Source organism: Mustela erminea, chromosome 19 (genome assembly GCF_009829155.1).
Source record: "Mustela erminea isolate mMusErm1 chromosome 19, mMusErm1.Pri, whole genome shotgun sequence".
NCBI lineage: Eukaryota > Metazoa > Chordata > Mammalia > Carnivora > Mustelidae > Mustela > Mustela erminea.
Window position 1 is genome coordinate 34,076,354 of NC_045632.1, and position 19,511 is coordinate 34,095,864.

The 19,511-nt window shown below is 41.4% G+C and overlaps 1 protein-coding gene across 2 annotated transcripts in view; it reads left to right on the forward strand.

Annotated features, from left to right (window-relative positions):
- Positions 1-19,511, forward strand: part of RSPRY1 (ring finger and SPRY domain containing 1) — a 45,836-nt gene that overhangs the window by 18,707 nt on the left and 7,618 nt on the right. For both annotated transcript variants that reach the window (XM_032325188.1, XM_032325187.1), the window contains exons 3-13: positions 508-560; positions 1,239-1,351; positions 2,406-2,532; positions 3,580-3,638; positions 5,533-5,599; positions 6,011-6,142; positions 7,050-7,165; positions 8,249-8,392; positions 14,325-14,436; positions 17,242-17,344; positions 17,676-17,828. In XM_032325188.1, coding sequence (XP_032181079.1) covers positions 508-560; positions 1,239-1,351; positions 2,406-2,532; positions 3,580-3,638; positions 5,533-5,599; positions 6,011-6,142; positions 7,050-7,165; positions 8,249-8,392; positions 14,325-14,436; positions 17,242-17,344; positions 17,676-17,828 — 1,179 coding nt within the window. The remainder of the gene's footprint in view (positions 1-507; positions 561-1,238; positions 1,352-2,405; positions 2,533-3,579; positions 3,639-5,532; positions 5,600-6,010; positions 6,143-7,049; positions 7,166-8,248; positions 8,393-14,324; positions 14,437-17,241; positions 17,345-17,675; positions 17,829-19,511) is intronic.

The following is a 19,511-nucleotide window of genomic DNA, read 5'->3' on the forward strand; positions in this document are numbered from 1 at the left end:
AGTTTGGTTTCTTTTTCTTCTAACACCCATTTTATGAAGTTCAAACAAATAGTGATATTTCCCAGAAGAACACTTAAACATGAAGATGTTTATGTAGGTCCTTGCTTCCATAAATCCTCTGTTGAGATTATAATCTCCCTTCCTGGTGTTTTTTTGAGGTAAGTTGGAGGGAGATGATGTTGACCTCATTGGCACTGAGCCTCTAAAGGAAAGCTGAAAGCAAGTATCTGGCCTCCAGTTTTAGTCCTGTGCTTTTACTTAGGCCAGTGGTGGTCCTTTCCTAAGCCCTCCCACCCATTTGAATTGTGGGCCATCACAGAGGGTGGTTAGAAATGAGCTCATGTTATGTGTGTTGTATAAAGAGTGGAGCTGAAGCAGTCTCTTCTGTCCCTCCCCATATGCATTTCTTCTTTCTCTCTCCACTCCCACACTTTCAGTTGGAATTTTTATTTGGAATTGTTATTTCTTAGTTCTTTACTTTTGATATCTTGACTATTTGTTTTTCAGTGATCAGGAACCTCCCTATTCAATGATCACATTGCACGAAATGGCAGAAACAGGTATTCTTTTCTTAAAGTTTTCTTAAAATACTTTCTAATGAGTTAATGACTATGAAAAAATGTGGCCACTTTTTTTTTTTTAAATAAGACTCCAAAGTACTTAACACACATGATCATGAAAAAAAGCCATTAGTGTATGGAAATTTTCCTGTACAGGGGTAACAATTAATAGCCACTGTATACTGCATCCTGAATATATAACTATACTTCTCAGTATTGGTTTTATTTCACCAAAATTATTAAAAGAAAAATTTGGGGGGATCTGATAGATCTTTGACCATAGCCCTTCCAGAATGGGGAGGACATTTTTTGTCCCTCAATTTCCTAAGTGTCATCTGAAATTAGAGCCAACTGCTTCAGATACTTAATCTCCTCAGTAAATGCCTATGTCACAAATAAGGTGCTGAAACTATTTTAGTTATAATTTGAGAACCCAGGACCATATCTTTAGTTTTGTCCAAACGAAGATGCCTCCAAATCACCAGGCTCCTATAAGTTAAGAATCTTTGACTCTACCATGATGACTACAATTAATGATGATGTCCATGCCAGTGTTAGCTGCTTAAAAGCCAGAAATGTTTCTGTTTTGTTGTGAAGTCACTTTGTGTTATAAGTTCTGTATTTTCACGTTTTTAAAATAGTCGCTCCATTCATAGAATCTTCTTGATTTGCTCTTAGATGAAGGATGGTTGGATGTTGTCCAGTCTTTAATCAGAGTTATTCCATTGGAAGATCCACTGGGACCAGCTGTTATAACATTGTTACTAGATGAATGTCCATTGCCCACTAAAGTGAGTCAATACTTGGCTTTTATGAAACTGTCACCTATGCTTAAACACAGGATGAACATCCACAAAGACTTTTGACATAATGTGTTCCTCTTTATACATTTGGGGTCTGTTTCATTCAGTATCAACTTTATTATGTAAACTTGCCTTTTATTACTAATGAAGTGCTACATCCTCTTTCTGTCAATAATTTACTATAAAGCTTTAGTTTAAAATGTTAAAAATGAAAGCATTTATATCTGAAATGGCAATCTGTATTTGAAATTAAAAGAGAACGTTCATAAAAGAGAACGTTGCTGAGCTGATTATTTTCTTACCCCCTGCTAAACAGTTTTCTCATTACAAAAGGTTTTCTTTAATGTTTCCTATTAAGAGAAAAAAAACGGTTACACTGAAAGTACTTGTGAGTCTTAAACATATTAAAGACTGGCATAACCTTGATTTTCCCTTATATAGAACAAAAGTATCAAACTTTCATTATCTTAGTCCATATGTTCTATGGACTACGTTTTTTCAAATTTTGGATGCTGGTATCTTTCATTTGTTTAAGCCTCAGACATTTAGGCACAACATGGAAAACATTACAGACAGAAGAGAAAAGCCTTTGGCCTAGTCCCTAAGCTTATAATGGGTTTCTTTTATAATTTGCATCAAAAACTCTGGTGAGATTTGCTCTTGCTTGATTTAAAAAAAAAAAAAAAAATTGTAAGTCACTTTTTACTTCAACATTACTAAGGCCCAGTTGTTATCAGTCATTTTGGCGTTTGGGTGAATTTAGTCTGTTTAATGATTCAAGAGTATATCATGTATTTTTGATACAACTGGTATATTTTGAATGAAGGGAAATCTTAACAATTCATGTAAGAAAACTTCCAGGTTGATCAAATAACATTTCCCATCAATAATGACATCATTGGGTGGATTATATCATTTCTTTATGTTACTTCTGAGTTAATTCAATAGCTGGCAAGGTAGCTTTCATCTCAAATTATTCCCTTGGGGGAAAAAAGCCTAAGTAATCTATTTATGACATCCACTTTTACATTTTTGTTTTTAGGATGCACTCCAGAAATTGACTGAAATTCTCAATTTAAATGGAGAAGTAGCTTGCCAGGACTCAGGTCATCCTGCCAAACACAGGAACACATCTGCAGTCCTAGGCTGCTTGGCTGAGAAACTAGCAGGTAACTCTGGGAACCTCTACCAGGAAAGATCTTCACTTGTTTGACATAAAGGAGAAGACTGCACTGCAGGTGTTTAAGCAAACCTGTTGTACCAGAAAGGAAGGTCTTTGTCCCAACCACCACCACCAAAAAATACATAAGTAAATAAAAATTTAGGGACAGAACTTACTGGGAAAAAATTACTCAAAGGGCAAGGAGATGAGTGCAATATAATTTAGCTTTGAGGATTTTCGGAGGGACACTTAAAAGAACAAGTTTTACTTATGTGCTTTAAAATTAGGAATAAAAGGCTAAATTCAGTAAAATAAAGATTATGTAGTTATTTATTTATGCATATAATAGATAAGATACATGTATTTACTTTATAAAGTTCAGCCAGATAGTGGAGACATACTAAGTTGGGGAAGAGGAATAAGAACATTAAATTGGAGCAGTTCCTGAGAAGAGAAGCAGATACTTAACTTGCTTATGGACGTGACCCACTTTAGGCAAGTTAATATCCAAATACAGGTGAATACCTCAGCTAGTTCATCACGTATCGTGAAAGAAACAACGGATTCAGGGTGTTTGGGTGGCTCAGTTGTTAAGTGTCTGCGTTCAATTCAGGTCATGATCCCAGGGTCCTGGGATCAAGCCCCACATCAGGCTCCCTGCTCAATGGGAGACCTGCTTCTCCCTCTCCCACTCACCCTGCTTGGGTCCCCTCTCTCACTGTCTCTCTGTCAAATAAATAAGTAAAATCTTTAAAAGAAAAAAAAAAAGGAAAGAAAGAAACAACGAATTCAAAATCAGGACACCTGGATGCTGGCTCTGGTTCTTCCACGTGTACCCCAAGTGCACTGGAATGAGTCACTTCACCGTGGGTTCAGTTGCTTAGCTGTGAAATGGGAACACTGCTATTCCCTGCCTCAGAGCAGGAGGCTTAAATAAGACCATGTGCATGACAGTAGCTGTCAAACAGTTCACAAATCAATTTTATTGTTATAATTACTGATAAAAAAGAATATGGCCCATTTCATTATATCTCATGTTTGTTGTGTTGTCTAGGTCCTGCAAGTATAGGCTTACTTAGCCCGGGAATACTGGAATATTTGCTACAGTGTCTGGTAAGTAAGGTATCAAAGCCAGTTTTTCTTAGTCATCTAAAACTGTGCATTTTTCTAAAATTGGCAGTTTAACCACTGGCACAGAGAATAGAGTTGGTTATAAATTTTATTTGCAGGTGTTTCCTGAGTGTTTATCTATTCCCTCCTATTAAAAAAGAAAAAAGAAAAGAAAAAATGAGGGTGGGATAGGAATTCATTACAAGCAAAAGCAGCCAAACTGGTCTGGTTTTAAATTTAGTCATAAGATAGCTACTATGACTGGCTTTTGTGTGTGTCCTTAGAGTCTGCCAAATGGTAGTAGGGACCTCCACAGTGGAAACAAAATTACATGGCATTCCCAGCCAGGAAACTGTCAGGTCAGATTGCCAGTGTCTATAAATCTCTACTCCTTCCCTCCCTCCCTGGCTGCCGCTCTTCTAACTGTTGCCATAGAGTATTTGATCTATTGTCTGTGAAGCTCGTGGTTTGCTGAGGTGGTGCTGTCAGATCGCTCACACGGGCCGACTGCAGACTTAACTGGTCTGTATTTGTAAAAATTACTTTTGCAGGCCTAGTGAGCACTGGCCTTCTTCAACATCTGAAAGACCTTATTTCTCAGTACCTGTATGATATGTACTTAAAACACACACCATTATGCTAAGCAAGCACTGTGGGGATACAAAATTAGTATAACAGTCCTCTGCCCTCAAGAATCTTCCTGATTGACTGAAGGAACAAAACTGCCCTACCCAGACAAACCACTTAGCCTCCATTTTATGACAGGATGTGGTTAAGGGCAAAATCGTGTCCTTCAGACTAAGTACCATAAGAGTTCTGAGAGGGTGACGGAGAGGGGCGGAAGATAGGGATGGTGAGAGCTAAGAGAGCCGTGAGAAACAGGCTTCCTCATGAACTTGGGCCATCAGCGAGATCACATCATAGGTCAGGATTAGTCCCTGCACCCCGGAGGCAAAAATGGGTTTCTTGACTAAAGGCATCAACAGCAGAAGCCCAGAGATAGGAATGGCCCTGCTCCTGGCATATTACATAGAATCGTTTGATCAGGAGACAATGTTCAGAGACAGGAGGATGGGCCTGGACAGCTTCGTGGGGAGGGCTTGGGGCCTGCAAAACCAGACAGAGGGATTGAAAAGTGGGTATGGCAAGAAGCAGAGTGCTGAACAGGCTTTACTGTGGGGTGGGCTGGTGGTTATATGAGCTTTGCAGAACCTTTGAGCCCCAGGGAAGTGAGTAGGAATCATCGCATGTTCTGAGTTCCTTTGCTCCTAACGGAGCTGTGGGAAAGGATGGCTGTGAGAAGGTGTGATGTTAAGCAGGAAGACCTTTCTTTAAATGGGAACACCTGTGATGGGAAGTTAACTGTAACTGGAAGAGCGCTCTCCCACCCACCATCAGCATTTGTGCAGTTCCTTTCAGAGAACAGATTGAAAACTAAGCCATTAGTTGTTCCTTTCATCATTTATCATTTTGGAGCTTGGGGTAACCCTTGAAGGGCTCTGAATAAAAGTCATTCTTAGCTACAATTCTTGGTTTCTGTTTGCTTGCTTAAATGAATGTAAGAATGAGCATAGTCTTATTTCGCAAAGCCCTAATACAAGTGTTACTAAGTAGACTAACATAGCGCTTTTAACAAAATACTTTTGAAATCTGCATACCTATCAATGGACCCAGTGATTTCCAAAAAATAATAGGAGATTTTTATGAGACTCCATCTTGGTTTCTCATTACTAACAGTATTAGCAAACAGACAACTGAGGACATAGAAGAGTAAAAGTTTTCTGACTGCTCCCAACAAATCTAGCACATACTGGGTACAAAGGAAATTGCTAACTTGCCACCTCTGCAGGGGAATGATGTTTTTGCTTTTTGTTTTTTATCTTTTATTGTCTTTCAGAAGTTACAGTCCCACCCCACAGTCATGCTTTTTGCACTTATCGCACTGGAAAAGTTTGCACAGACAAGTAGGTATAGTGACTTATTGCACTAATGATCTTCTGTATCGGTTGTTAAAAATCTTATTTTTCTTACTTACTGGATGAGCATATATGCTCTGAGCCTCATCAGACATGCACCTGTTCTGTTTTTATGTGGATAGATGCCTCACGGCCAGTAAGATGGAACAGGGACAGAAGCCAAGAGTCTTCTCACCCAAGAATCAACACTTGTGACCATGGTTACTCACTTTTTATAGCTAAAAATTTAGTGATGAGATTGCTACTTCCCAGAAAATAGTTGAGGCTCTTGGACTATGTCATTATTCTAGTTTCCACGTTTTCTGATGGCCTTTCCTCACTCCTTCCTACCCCTTACCTGCCCCACAAATCCTCCTCCTCTTTCAGGGTTGATTCAAGTTGTCTTGTCTTCCCCAACAGGTGAAAATAAATTGACTATCTCTGAATCCAGTATTAGTGACCGACTCGTCACCTTGGAGTCCTGGGCTGATGATCCTGATTATCTGAAGCGTCAAGTCGGTTTCTGTGCCCAGTGGAGCTTAGACAATCTCTGTAAGTAGGCGTTGTCCTTTGCTTTCCTGCTTCCATGTCCAAACCCATTCTTTATATAGGATCACTGTTCCTCATTTTGTAATAGTGAGTGTGACACTTTCCTTGAAAAGGCTGATATTGTCGGTTGGCCATATTGTAGCAGGAAAGTAGTCTAGGGACCCTCCAGATGAAAATTATATGGCATAGTTCTAATTTCAGCGCTCTCCTGTTCAGAAACTTTTACTGGTACCCCACTTCCTGGTGCGTCCGGGCCGTTAATCAGATGGCAGTGTCCAGTCAGCTCTTCCCTTTACAGACTGTCTCCTCACTCTCTTGCAAGCAGGCCCCAGTCATCCTGACCTCTCTAGGCCTTTCCCTCACTTGGAGTTCCCTCTCTTTACTCTTCTCCCTGTCCTGATACGACTCTTCAAAACTCAAGACACATCTTTCCTACACCAAGAGGGCTGCTCCTGGCTTTTCTTTATCTCCTCAAGGGCTGTTAGAACTAAAACTATCCTGCTACTAAATCCTCACTCCCCCAGCGCAGTTAGCACATATGCTAAGGCATGGCCGGATGTGTGTACCCTTCCTCCTGCCACAATGTTGTGGAGAGTTGCTTTGTGCTCAGCCTGTGTGGTTCCCATGACAGAATCATTCCAGAAGAGTAGAAAGTACATTTTGTTGCATGCACAATAACAAATACAGGGAATAGAAGCAGAAACCTGGCAGTGCCGTCGTAGCTTGTCTCAGCTTTTGCTTGATTGATCCTCATACGGTCGTACAGCAGAAAGGCAAGGTTTGAAGTCTCCCTACCTGTTCTGCCATTTCTGGGCACCTCCACTTCATAGCTGGAATGTCAGCCCACGATGACACTAGGTTTTTCCCATAAGAGCTTGCCTTAGAAACATGACCACTTTTTCTTTTGCAGTTTTAAAAGACAGTAGGCAGCTGACCTATGAGAAAGTGGACTTGAATAGCATTAGGGCCATGCTGAACAGCAACGATGTCAGCGAGTACCTGAAGATCTCGCCTCACGGCTTGGAGGTAAAGCTTTCGTGGATGGAACACGCAGGGGAAAGAGCTTGTTCTCATTTTCACACCCTGCTTCTGAACAAAGAGCCATTTCTTACAGAATAGATGGAAGTTTATGTCATATTCCAAGAGTGGGTAGAGGTGGAAGTGGCAGGGAGAGGGTGTCTGAGGTGTTATTTAACTCCTTAATATCCCACTTGGTGCCATACACATAGTAAGCACTATTAATATTTGACAATTTGAATTTTTTTTGTAGTTTCAAGTTTTTACTTAAATTCTAGTCCACATACAGTACAATATTAATTTCAGGTATAGAATTTAGTGATTCATCACTAACACACAACACTGGTGCTCATCACAACCCATTTAATACAGTCTCTCCCCACCCCCCACCTCCCCTCTGGCAACCCTCAGTGTGTTCCCTATAGACAATTTGATTTAAGTATGTCTGTTTTCAATCTCTGCCTCTTTATTCAGCTAAAGGTGCAAAGACTAGTGTTTCTAAAAAAGGCCCCTCCTTTTTGAATCCCTGCATTACCAGTTATATTCTGGCTAGCGCTTCCCTTCCTCCTGTATGTTGGAAATGCTGCCATTTTGGTGGTGCAGGTTGATGAAAGCTGCTTATGTACAGGAAGGTGGCACCATCAGGCAAAAGACACGTCAAGATTAAAGAGCCGTTTGAAGAGTGGCTGCAGACAGCTCTTTGATCTTACGTTATTGCCAAATGCCTGCCGTAGTTTTCTGCTTTCAGTTATTTTTAGGTACCCCATCTTACACCCTTCAGTGTCTTCCCCTCTCTGCATCCTAACAAGTGCAGGCTTAGGCCATGTTGATGCATTCATAAAAGATTCTATCGGAAGGGTACTTCAAAAAGTAGCCCTCGTTAATGCTTACTACAGCCATCTTTGAGGCCTTCCAGCCCTGTTAGAACTCCCAATATGTAAAGCTACAAAAGAGATATGTGTGCTTCATTCTGCTTTGCACTTTGTGTCACTGAGGATGCACAAGGAAAAGACATTCCACCTCTGGGTATTCACCTAACTTCCACAGTCTCAGGCACTGATGGTGGGCTGTCGCACACTTTGGTTTTGCCAGGCTCGCTGCGATGCCTCCTCTTTTGAAAGCGTGCGTTGCACCTTTTGCGTGGATGCGGGGGTGTGGTACTACGAAGTCACCGTGATCACTTCTGGTGTCATGCAGATCGGCTGGGCCACACGAGACAGCAAATTTCTCAATCATGTGAGTACCCTAGAGAATGGTGTAAACAGGGACAACAGCAGCTTTTTGGAGAGTGGGTGGAGGACACAAATTTTCTGGAGAGGTTTGCACGATGATCATTTCTCGGGCTGAACCAAATGCTGCCAGACACCTCACAGGGGTTTGCTAACCTGGTTCTGAAATAGGAAGACACAAGGGAAATTGTCCCTTGGGTTTTTTCCCCCACCTTGAGTTTTAAATTTGCACCTAGAGGTTGGGTGTTGGGTGTGTCCTTGTCTTTGTAGGCTCTCCTCCAGCCCAGCCAGATCTCTGGCTCAGTTGTTTTCTTTGTTGTTTTGTTTTGTTTTGTTTTTAAAGATTTTATTTATTTCTTTGACAGACAGAAATCACAAGTAGGCGGAGAGGCAGGCAGAGAGAGAGAGGAGGAAGCAGGCTCCCTGCTGCCTCTTGTTTTAACTCATATTGCTTAGGAAGCTGAGCAGAGAGCCTTCCTGCTCGATGTGGGGCTCGATCCCAGAACCCTGGGATCGTGACCTGAGCTGAAGGCAGAGGCTTTAACCCACTGAGCCACCCAGGTGCCCTTCTCTGGCTCTGTTTTTATACTGGAACCCGTGATGCCTTTTACCTCACGTGTAAGCTCTAAGAACTTTGTAGGAATTCTCTTCCTTTCATAAAATACTAAATGTTGGCTTGACTTCTTTTACTTGATTTTTACTTTGTAACTAGTGGGCACATTTGTTTCCAATATTTAGCATTTATCTTCTGTTGTAGAAAGCTGTCACGTAAAGAGGGAAGATGAAACCCGCTAGAGGAAGCAGGATTTGGCTCCCGCTACTTGCGTGTCCGAGGCTGGGGTTCCTCCCTTTCCTACAGATGTTGATTTCTTGCCAGTTTATACCCTTCAGATGCCCAGCCTGAACAGCTTTCTTGAGTTATTCCAATTTTAAGCTGTTTGGAATTAATCCAGTTTTGATCTGGAATCTTTTATGGACATAAGATTTTTGCTCTTTGAACTGTGAAATCCCCTTGGATTATTTTGTTCATCTAAACACCACTCTCCCATATGGATGGGTTTTAGAAGTGAACCAAACTGAGCTTGCCTGCCAGAAGTGTAGTTTGAAAGGGCCCCTTTCAGTGAGGCTATATAATGTCTTAGAATTGTGCATGGTGTTTTGCTAAACTCCTTGCTGGAGAGACAATTGGAGGAAGAGGGCCAGTAGAGAGGTCAGATTCTTGTCCAGGACAGAAAACTAGACTCCATCTACAATTGCTTTCTTTGGGAACTTTCCCTGATGAAGGGCCGCCTCATTGACTGGACCTTCAGTAAAACCTGGAAGTGTGGGGCTCAGTTGTGGCAACATGAAGTCAGAAGTACATGGGTCTGGAGAAAAATGCCAGTTAGTCTCTTAGTTCTCACCTTGGGCCCTGATTTAAAGCAGGTGGTATCAGTTGCCCTGACAGCTCTGAAGACAGTTTTTTTAGGACTTGGGGGGAAAAAGTCTTTATTTCCAGAACATTGTCATTTTAGAGCCAATCATCTGATTCCCACCACAGTGTTTACGGTTATAATTTCCATTTCCCGAATGAGAAAACTGAGCCTAAAAGAGGGACCTAAAGAATCTCAGACTAGAATTCAGGCTCCTTCCTGTTCTACAGTAGTTTTCTTCACATTTGAAAATGGGAAAAATCTCAGAGAATTAGAGAGCCTCCTCCTTTGGATGTAAAAAATTGCTCCAGAACTAGAAGAAAGATGGATTCCTTTAGGGGGGAAGCTTTGATACAGCATTTGTTTCTCTTCATTTGCTAGCAAACACACCACAGATCTAGGTGTAGTATATCTGATTCTGAATATCAAAAACATTTTATTTTAATAACTGGTGAAGCTGGATCATTTTTTCTGGTGGATTAAACTGATTTCTCCCAATAGTTGCAAAAACTTTAAGAGGCTTAAAATCTGTTTTCCTGTCCTCTGAATTGTTTAGTAGACTTTTAATTTCTTTCTTTAAGTAACGAATAACATTTTTTTCCCTGATCCAAGTACTGGTTGATTCCCTGTTAGAAATCAGTGAAGTCTGAGATCTCCTTTCCCAAATGTAGGATTGTAATTATGTTGCCAAACTTAAAACTTTGCTTCAAATGGACATTGTTCTGGCAATTCTGAATCTTTTTGCTTGTACAGACAGGGTGTGGTTTTATGGAATAAGTCATCTGTAGATACACCCAGTTTCTTGAAGACTTGAAGTCCATCCACGCTGCCTCTTGTTTTAACTCTTATTGCTTAGGCTTTGGTTTTGAAAGGATGATCAAAGTGTTGGGCTCAGAGATCAAGCATTAAAATGAGAAGCTTAGGGGTGCCTGGGTGGCTTAGATGGTTAAGTGTTTGCCTTTGGCTCAGGTCATGATCCCAGGGTCCTGAGATGGAGTCCTGCATCGGGCTCCTGCTCAGCAAGGAGTCTGCTTCTTTCTCTGCCTCTCCCCTGCTTGTGCTCCCTTTCTATCTCTCTCCCCCCAACCCCTGCTTGTGTTCCTGTCTCTCTCTCTCCAGTGAATAAATTTTAAGAATCTTAAGGAAAAAAAAAAGAATTTAAAATAAGCTTAAGGATAGCCCTTGTTCAGGTCACCTTAAAGAATATTTTGTCTTACTGGGCTGTATATTTTTATTGAGGTTTCGGTGGAGCAGATCTTTAAGGTACATTTTGAGTTATCTAAAATATCTTTTGCCTTTTCATAAGCATCTACCTTGTGACAGGTCTTTCACATACTGTCTCTAATCTTCTCAAGACTTTGGGAAGGTATTATTCTCCCATTTAAAGATGAGGAGAGTAAGGTTCTGACAAATTAATTTACAGACTTGCCCATTGTCACCTAGCCCCCAAGTGCTTGAGAAGAATCCAAGCCCTGGTCCAAATAACCCATGCTCCTTCCCCTGTTGTAGCCCCTTGCCTTGGAGAAAATGACTCTGCTATCTTAAACAGAAAGGGGGAAGAACTTGAAAGCCTGTTAAAAACTCCCAGAGTCTTGAGGGGTTTGGAAGCAAACGGGCACCAAGGCAACATCCAAGAGTCAAGAGACAAGAAATACAATAGCCAGTGTTTTAGGGGCCAGGATGCCAACACCTCTCCCACAAGTTCCTCAAAATCACTCCATATGGGGTCACTCAGACCACCCTGGGTGTCCGCTGGAAGGGTCCAGTTGGCCAAGCCTACATCCTGCCCCTCCATCTCTAGAGCAGGAAGCAGGACACTGTATCTTCATTACACTCCCTAAAACCAGAGGGGGTTAGAATGCTGGACAGTAGAAAAAAGGATGGTGTTCACCACATGAGAAATGATTCAGAATATTTCCTAAGTGACAAGTTATGGATAAAACTTTCTTTGTTTTGGGCACCTGGGTGGCTCAGTTGGTTTAGGCGACTGCCTTCAGCTCAGCTCATGATCCCGAAGTCCTGGGATCGAGGCCTGCATCGGGATCCCAGCTCTGCGGGGAGTCTGCTTCTCCCTCTGACCTTCTTGCCTCTCAAGCTCTCTTTCTTTCTCTCAAATAAATAAATAAAATCTTAAAAAAAATTTTTTTTAAATAAAATTTTTTATTTAAAAAAAATTTTTTTTTATTTATTTATCAGAGAGAGAGAGGGAGAGAGAGCGAGCACAGGCAGACAGAATGGCAGGCAGAGGCAAAGGGAGAAGCAGGCTCCCCGCTGAGCAAGGAGCCCGATGTGGGACTCGATCCCAGGACGCTGGGATCATGACCCGAGCCAAAGGCAGCTGCTCAACCAACTGAGCCACCCAGGCGTCCCTGTTTAAAAATTTTTTTAAAAACTTTGTTTTTAGTAATGTTTTCATTACTAAAATATACATGACCATAAACAAGTAGATCAAAATGATCACTCCAAGTGCTAAGCTAGCTACCCTGTTGTCTCATTTACCTGTCTCAATCAATGAAAACCATAGTTAGTCCTGCTAGGAATGTTTTCAGGTTGACAGAGGGTACATCTAGATTGCTCTCTGAGATGTCATCTCAAAGGGATCTTTAAAGTGCATCTCTGCTTGGCAGAAGGACCTACATCTTAGTCTGTAGAGTTGATCTGTGGTTGAAATTATTAGAGTTCCATGTTTGTCCCACAATGTTGCTGTACCATGAAATTCATCCCGGGATGGAAGACATTGTGTGGTAAAGTCTGCTCTTAACCAACTCTTGTCGCTAGGAATCTTCTAGGAATTTCTTTCCATTGTTCCATCGAGGACTTTGTAGGACGTTAGAAAGTGAAGGTAGAAAAGAATTGCTTGCCTTTGTCTTTGCCTTTGCCCAACACCCATAAAATAAAAAATAAGTTTTTTACAATAGGTTTTGAAAGGAGGCAATAGCAAGGTGTTGTTTCTAGTAGATTGATGAATTTCTTCTCTGCCTGAAGACAAGTGGATGCAAGTTTATTTAACTCTTGAATAGTCTGAGTAGTGCATTCAGAACAGCTAGTTCAGAAGCCTCACTTTGGAGAACACTCACAGAATTCATTATATTGTAGTCTTAAGTAGTCAAGGAATGTGTTTGAGTATTTTCTCCATTTGATCTCCTCACTGGGGCACCTGGCTGGCTCAGTTGATAGAGCATGCGATTCTTTTTTTTTTTTTTTTTAATTTTATTTATTTATTTGACAGAGAGAAATCACAAGTAGATGGAGAGGCAGGCAGAGAGAGAGAGAGAGAGAGGGAAGCAGGCTCCCTGCCGAGCAGAGAGCCCGATGCGGGACTCGATCCCAGGACCCCGAGATCATGACCTGAGCCGAAGGCAGCAGCTTAACCCACTGAGCCACCCAGGCGCCCCAGAGCATGCGATTCTTAATCTCAGGGTCATAAGTTCAAGCCCCACATTAGGCACAGACCCTACTTTAAAAAAAAAAAAAAAAAAAACAGGTGGATTCAATCTCCACTGCATTATTTATCCCCATAAAACAAGCAGACCATCACCAAAACCTGAGATCTTACTTGGATTTAGCCCATATTTTCAAACCTTTTTTCCACTAAGAATCTTTCACTATTGACCTTTAAAGATAACAGCTATCCGATCTACATGGTTCTTCTATTTTTTCACAGGCACTTAAAATAGGCGCCCCTGGTGGCTTAGTCAGTTAAGCATATGCCTTCGACTCAGGTCATGATCCCAGGGTCCTGGGATCAAGCCCCATGTCAGGCTCCCTGCTCAGTGGGGAGGCTGCTTCTCCCTCTCTCTGCCTCTCCCCTGGTTTGTGCTCTCTCTCACTCATTCTTCTTCAAATAAATTAATAAAATCTTTAAGGGGAAAAAAACACTTAAAATAATTTATTAATATCCCATCCATGTTTTAACTGTAAAACAACTGAAATAGTTAAAAGGCAGTAAGTAATAAAAGGAGCTGCCAAGGACCTAAATGATGCTCCAGTTGAGCTCACCTCAGAACAGCTATTAGTTGATCGTCCACTATAACCTTTCTCTTGTCTCCAGGGTTGAAATTTCTGAGCATGTCGTTGTTATTCAGTCTGCTACATGCAAGAAAGACATTTGCCCAGCTGCAATGAAGTGGAAAGTACCAGTCTTGGAATCAGAAGATTCCAGCATCCAGACTTGACTTTCTGAGTAATGATTTGCCACTGGGCAACATGGTTGACCTCTCGGACCTTTGAACCCTCTATTTTTTTTTAAAATGTGTATCATGCCACCAGTCTCAAAGTGGTTAGTGAGGATTCAGTGAACTAACACATGTGAAACCCGGGAGATATTTGTTGGTGAAGTCATTATCTAGTCACAGAGAACCAGGCCTTGAGGTCAGAATTTTGGTATCTTCCAAGAACCATAGACTCCCTTCATCCAGAAAGCTTCAGATTCCAGCCACCAGGTTGATGGTTACAAAAGACACACCATCTTTTCCCAGAAAACAGCAGGCAGAGCTTGCTAATCTTCTGGGCCTTGTCTCCCTCCAGGAAGGCTACGGCATTGGGGACGACGAATACTCCTGTGCTTACGATGGCTGCCGGCAGCTGATTTGGTATAATGCCAGAAGTAAGCCTCACCTACACCCGTGCTGGAAAGAAGGTATTCATTCCTCTCTGTCATGAATTTATCAACCAGGTGAAGACATCTGATTATGATGAGGCATCTGTGATGTTAGGCCTTAAAATATTTTAATGGACAAAGATGTGATGTGTAAGGGATATGAGCCTTTGTATTCCCTGTCGTGGATGTGAGCATTATTCTTCCTGATAAGTTCACTTCTGGGGGGGCCCTTCCTTTAGCAAAATCATTCCCTGCTAGACAGGGAGTCTGCTTCTCCCTCTTCCCCTGCCCGCCACCCCCCGCCACCGCTTATGTGCTCTCTCTCTCTCACGCACTCTCTCAAATAAATAAAATCTTAAAAAAAAAAAAAAAAAGATAAATATGAATTCTAGTTTCCTCAAACTCACAATGCCAGGATCAAATGTAGCACATTCCACGGACTGAGCCAGCCAGGTGCCCCCTGGGAACATGCTTTGAATCAGCATCCAGGGAGGTACTGAAGATGCTGACATTGTAATGCCAGTAAAATGAGGAGTTTTCAGAGCGAGATAGGAACAGGCACTCTTTAGTGGCCACATACTGGTCCCCTCTAGAGCAGCTTTTAAGGACCACTTGAGCTTTTTCAGCCTCAAATATACCTGCCCAGCTTCCATTCTCCAGACATCGGGCTTGGAATGCTGAAGGGGTCATGTGCTGTCAGGACTCTCATCATGGCTCTAGGATTTTGGCAGGAGTATTTCTTATCAATTTACCTTATGATCTCTTTTGCCCTAGTCAGTGTTCATTCCGTCCAAGACCTTAGACCCATGAAAACATTTATTAAGAAAAGATTCAAGCAGCAAAGTTAGAGCCATGCAGTTTGTTAAAGGGTTTAAATTAGGGGGGAGGAGTCAAGATGGCGGAGAAGTAGCAGGCTGAGACTACATCAGCTAGCAGGAGATCAACTAGATAGCTTATCTAAAGATTGCAAACACCTGCAAATCCATCGGCAGATCGAAGAGAAGAAGAACAGCAATTCTGGAAACAGAAAGGGTTTAAATTAATGAGTCTTTTTACCCCCAACTAAATACAGTGAAAACCTCCCTGCTATGGCACCATTGCCCTGAAGGATGATACTCTTGGGGGGCCTTTTAGTGGCCTTACTTTGTTTGAGGATGTAGAGCCATGTAGTAGGGGATGGAGCCCCTGGAAAGATTTTACTCCCAGCTTTGAACAATACAGGGGAGAGAACTGAGCTCCTTCTCCAAGCATCTCTTGGTTTCCTGCCCTGATTAGCATTATAGATGTCAACTGAATTTTCAGACATGCTAAAAGAACAGGAATCTGGTCACTGCTGTGAGGGGATGGCTCCATTTAATTAACTCAGTTGACAAAACTGAGTTGAAAAGCCAAAATAAGCCCTCCTTTTAACAGGTGGCAGGTTCTTAAGGGAACATAAAACCTCTCCCTTTAGCAGACCGTAAGATAGAGGCACTGTTGGCAAAGATTGCCTCATTTGTGTTTTTAATAATTTTCAAAAGGATTACTGAAATAATGTTTAGCATAAAACTTTGGAAAATGGGGGAGAAAAGCAAAATGAAAATCCCTTGTAATCTTTTTCAAACATTTAAAATTTGGCATCTGTATTTTTTGCTGTCATTATATGCCTTGAACAGCTTTCCAGGTCATTAAATAACATTTTTTAAAAAGATTTTATTCATTTATTTAAGAGAGAGAAAAGAGCATAAGCAGGGGAAGTGGTAGAGGGAGAGTGAGAAGCAGGCTCTCTGCTGAGCCGGGAGCCTGATGCAGGGCTCGATCCCAGGACCCTGAGATCATGGCCAGAGCCGAAGGCAGATACTTAACTGACTGAGCTACCCAGGCACCCCAAAATAACATTATTTTTAATGGCTTTTTCAATAACCCGTTATATCATTGAACTATACCAGCCAGTGCCCCGAGAGGTTGGAGAGTTACATTTTTTATTTTTATTTTTTTAAAACTATGATGAAATAATATAATAAGCCATTCTGGTTTCCCAGGATAAACCCCTGGAAGGGAAACTCTTCTGCCTGGGAGATACAGGACTTCATGGCTTTTGCCATCTATTGGCAAATTCTCCTCCACCAGCTTTGAATATCCATATTCCTTATCATAATTTCATGTGCTTACCTTTGACAGTTGAAAAAGCAAAAACTGGGGCACCTGGGTGGCTCAGTCATTAAGTGTCTTTGGCTCAGGTCATGATCCCAGGATCCTGGAATCAAGCCCCCACATCGGGCTCCTTGCTTAGCGGGAGAGCGTGCTTCTCACTCTCCCACTCCCCTAGCTTGTGTTCCCTCTCTCGCTGTCTCTCTCTCTTCAAATAAATAAATAAAATCTTAAAAACAAAAAAATAACCTCTTAAAAAGAAAAAGAAAGTAAAAGCAAAAAACTTTGAGTAAAGATGAATGGTTTTTTATATGTATGTATGTGTGTATGTATGTGTGTATGTATGTGTGTATGTGACCTGCTTTTGGACAGTTGTTACCTCTAGGAGTTAAAACTCACTAGAGAGGCAAGGAAGCACAATATTTTGACCTTGCCATATTTCACTGATCCCAAAATGCACATTTTCCCACATTTTAACATCCTCAAATTTGGGATACAGCTTACAGTTGATTAATTAGCAGCATTTTCTTCTTCATGGTACATTAAAATATTAAATCAGCTGCAGAAAAAGCAAGGAGGATGAATGTGTTAATACATAGCTACAGATGCAGATTTAATACAGTGACATAATTAACCCTGAGACACTAAGCAGAACCCTGGCCGGGAAATGTTCCACTTACCCTTACCCTAACAATGTTCCACTTTATCCACTAGGAGACACAGTGGGATTTCTGTTAGACTTGAATGAAAAGCAAATGATCTTCTTTTTAAATGGCAACCAGCTGCCTCCTGAGAAGCAAGTTTTTTCATCTACTGTGTAAGTAGCTTTCCTCAGTCAAAAATTTGGTAGATTCATGGAATTCACTTTTCTCCAGAAGAAGACTTTTTCTATTTATGTGGTCAGTTGTGATGAGAAATCATTTTATTTCGAGTCATTGAGGGCCCATTTGATCATACCTGCATCTGTCTTGAAGTTTGATATAGGAAGATGAGGGCAGGATATTGTCAGGGTCACAGTGCTGTCTAGGTTAGTAAACAGAATCTGTTATCCTTCTTTTCTGCTAGGTACATCTCAAAGCCACTTTGTGTATGAACTTTATTCTGTTTTCATGAATTCTCTTGACCTCTGTCCTTGTTTTTATTTGTAGGTCTGGATTTTTTGCTGCAGCTAGTTTCATGTCATATCAACAATGTGAGTTCAATTTTGGAGCAAAACCATTCAAATATCCACCATCTATGAAATTTAGCACTTTTAATGACTACGCCTTCCTCACAGCTGAAGAGAAAATCATTTTGCCAAGGTAAGGAATCTGCTTAGGCTGTCTCCAGACTTTCACGTGCCTCTCATGGGAAGCTGAAACAGCAGTTCCTTGAGAGACTTTTTTCAGCTTTTTATAAATAATTTTGAAAACTTGAGTAAAGTGGATGACCTCCTAGGAAATAAATGTTACTCAAAGAAATCTTGGAAGAAATATAAACAAACCAGTTATTATTATAAAATTAATTGAAACAAAGTAAGGGGTAAGTCCCCAAAAATACCAGATCCGGCTGGTTTCATAGGAGATTTTCACCAAATTTTTAAGTAACAGATAAATTACTATTTAAAATGTTACAGAACCCTCCGGGCACCTGCATGGCCCTGTTGATTAAGCGGCTACCTTTGCCTCAAGTCATGATCCCACGGTCCTGGGATTGAGCCCCATACCAGGCTCCCTGATCAGTGGGGAATAATGCTTCCCTCTCTCACTCTCCCTCTGTGGTAGGTCTCTCTCTAGTAAATGAATTTTTTAGAAAATGTTGCACAATCAGTTGCTCCTCACAATTCAGTTGCTCCTCACAATCTTAGGCGAGCAGTTCCTCCTGCCCCCCTGCTTTAATAAATTCACCTTTTTGCACCAGAAAAAAGAAAAAAAGTTACAGAACCCAGAAAGAAAGAGCACTTCCAAATAATTTTTATGAGCTAAATAACATCGGTATAAAAACCAGACAATATAACACATGCACATACACAAAAAAGCCTCTCCAACCAACTTTATCCGAATGTCAGTAAAAAATCCTAAATATCAGGAAATCAAGTACATCTTTTAATGTGCTTTTAACTTTCTGATTTTATGAAACATATTTCTTTTTGGGTTTAGCCACATGGCAAAGATGCTGACACTGTTTTGTAGTCCTTAGGACAGTGAATTTTACCCGTCATGGGTAAAATTTCATAGCCCTTCTTTGCCAGAAACTGTGATTGGCATTAATTATCTCCTTGGATGAATACCTGCTTTTCTCCCTTATGAGATGACATGATCTTTTCCTTAAGCTGGGAAAGACTCCAGCAGCTTGCTGGCAGTGACCTCAACTTGAAGCTTGTTTCACGATATGAGCCAAAGGTTATCATTTTTTAACAGAGCTGCTTTCTGGGCCTGTGTGAGGAAGAGAGTTCCTGCTACTAATGCCACACATGTTATATCATTGACAGAGATTGCTTCAGCACTCACAGAGATCACAAAGACCATGGTGTAGCCAGGGTTGGGCCGCCATGCCCCTGAAGGTATCTTTAACATACTGTTATAATCCTCACTCCTGTTTTGTCTGAAAAAGCAGGTCTGTAAACAGCCCTTCTGGGCTGTGCTTCACCTTGGACTCAGTGTCTCAAGGCTGAAAAGCGGGTCAGCAGTTTCCAGATGAACCAGAAAATGTCACATGGTGACCCAGCAGCATTGCCTGTGACAGTGGAACCTCTATAATATTGAAGGAACAGAAGGGCCACTTACATACCAGCTCAGGGACCAGAGGGTCATTCCTGGAACTCCCCTTCAACTTGTGTTGGTCCTGACAGAGATTCTGAACTTTAAACTCTTCTTGGTGATGGTCTAAATACCTCACTTGTCTGTCATACCGTGTTCTTTTTTTTTTTGCTTAGCCTGTCTACTTGGATGTAGCCCAGCAATTGGCCTGCCTTGTGACGTACACCCTGAGAGGGGAGGGCAGGC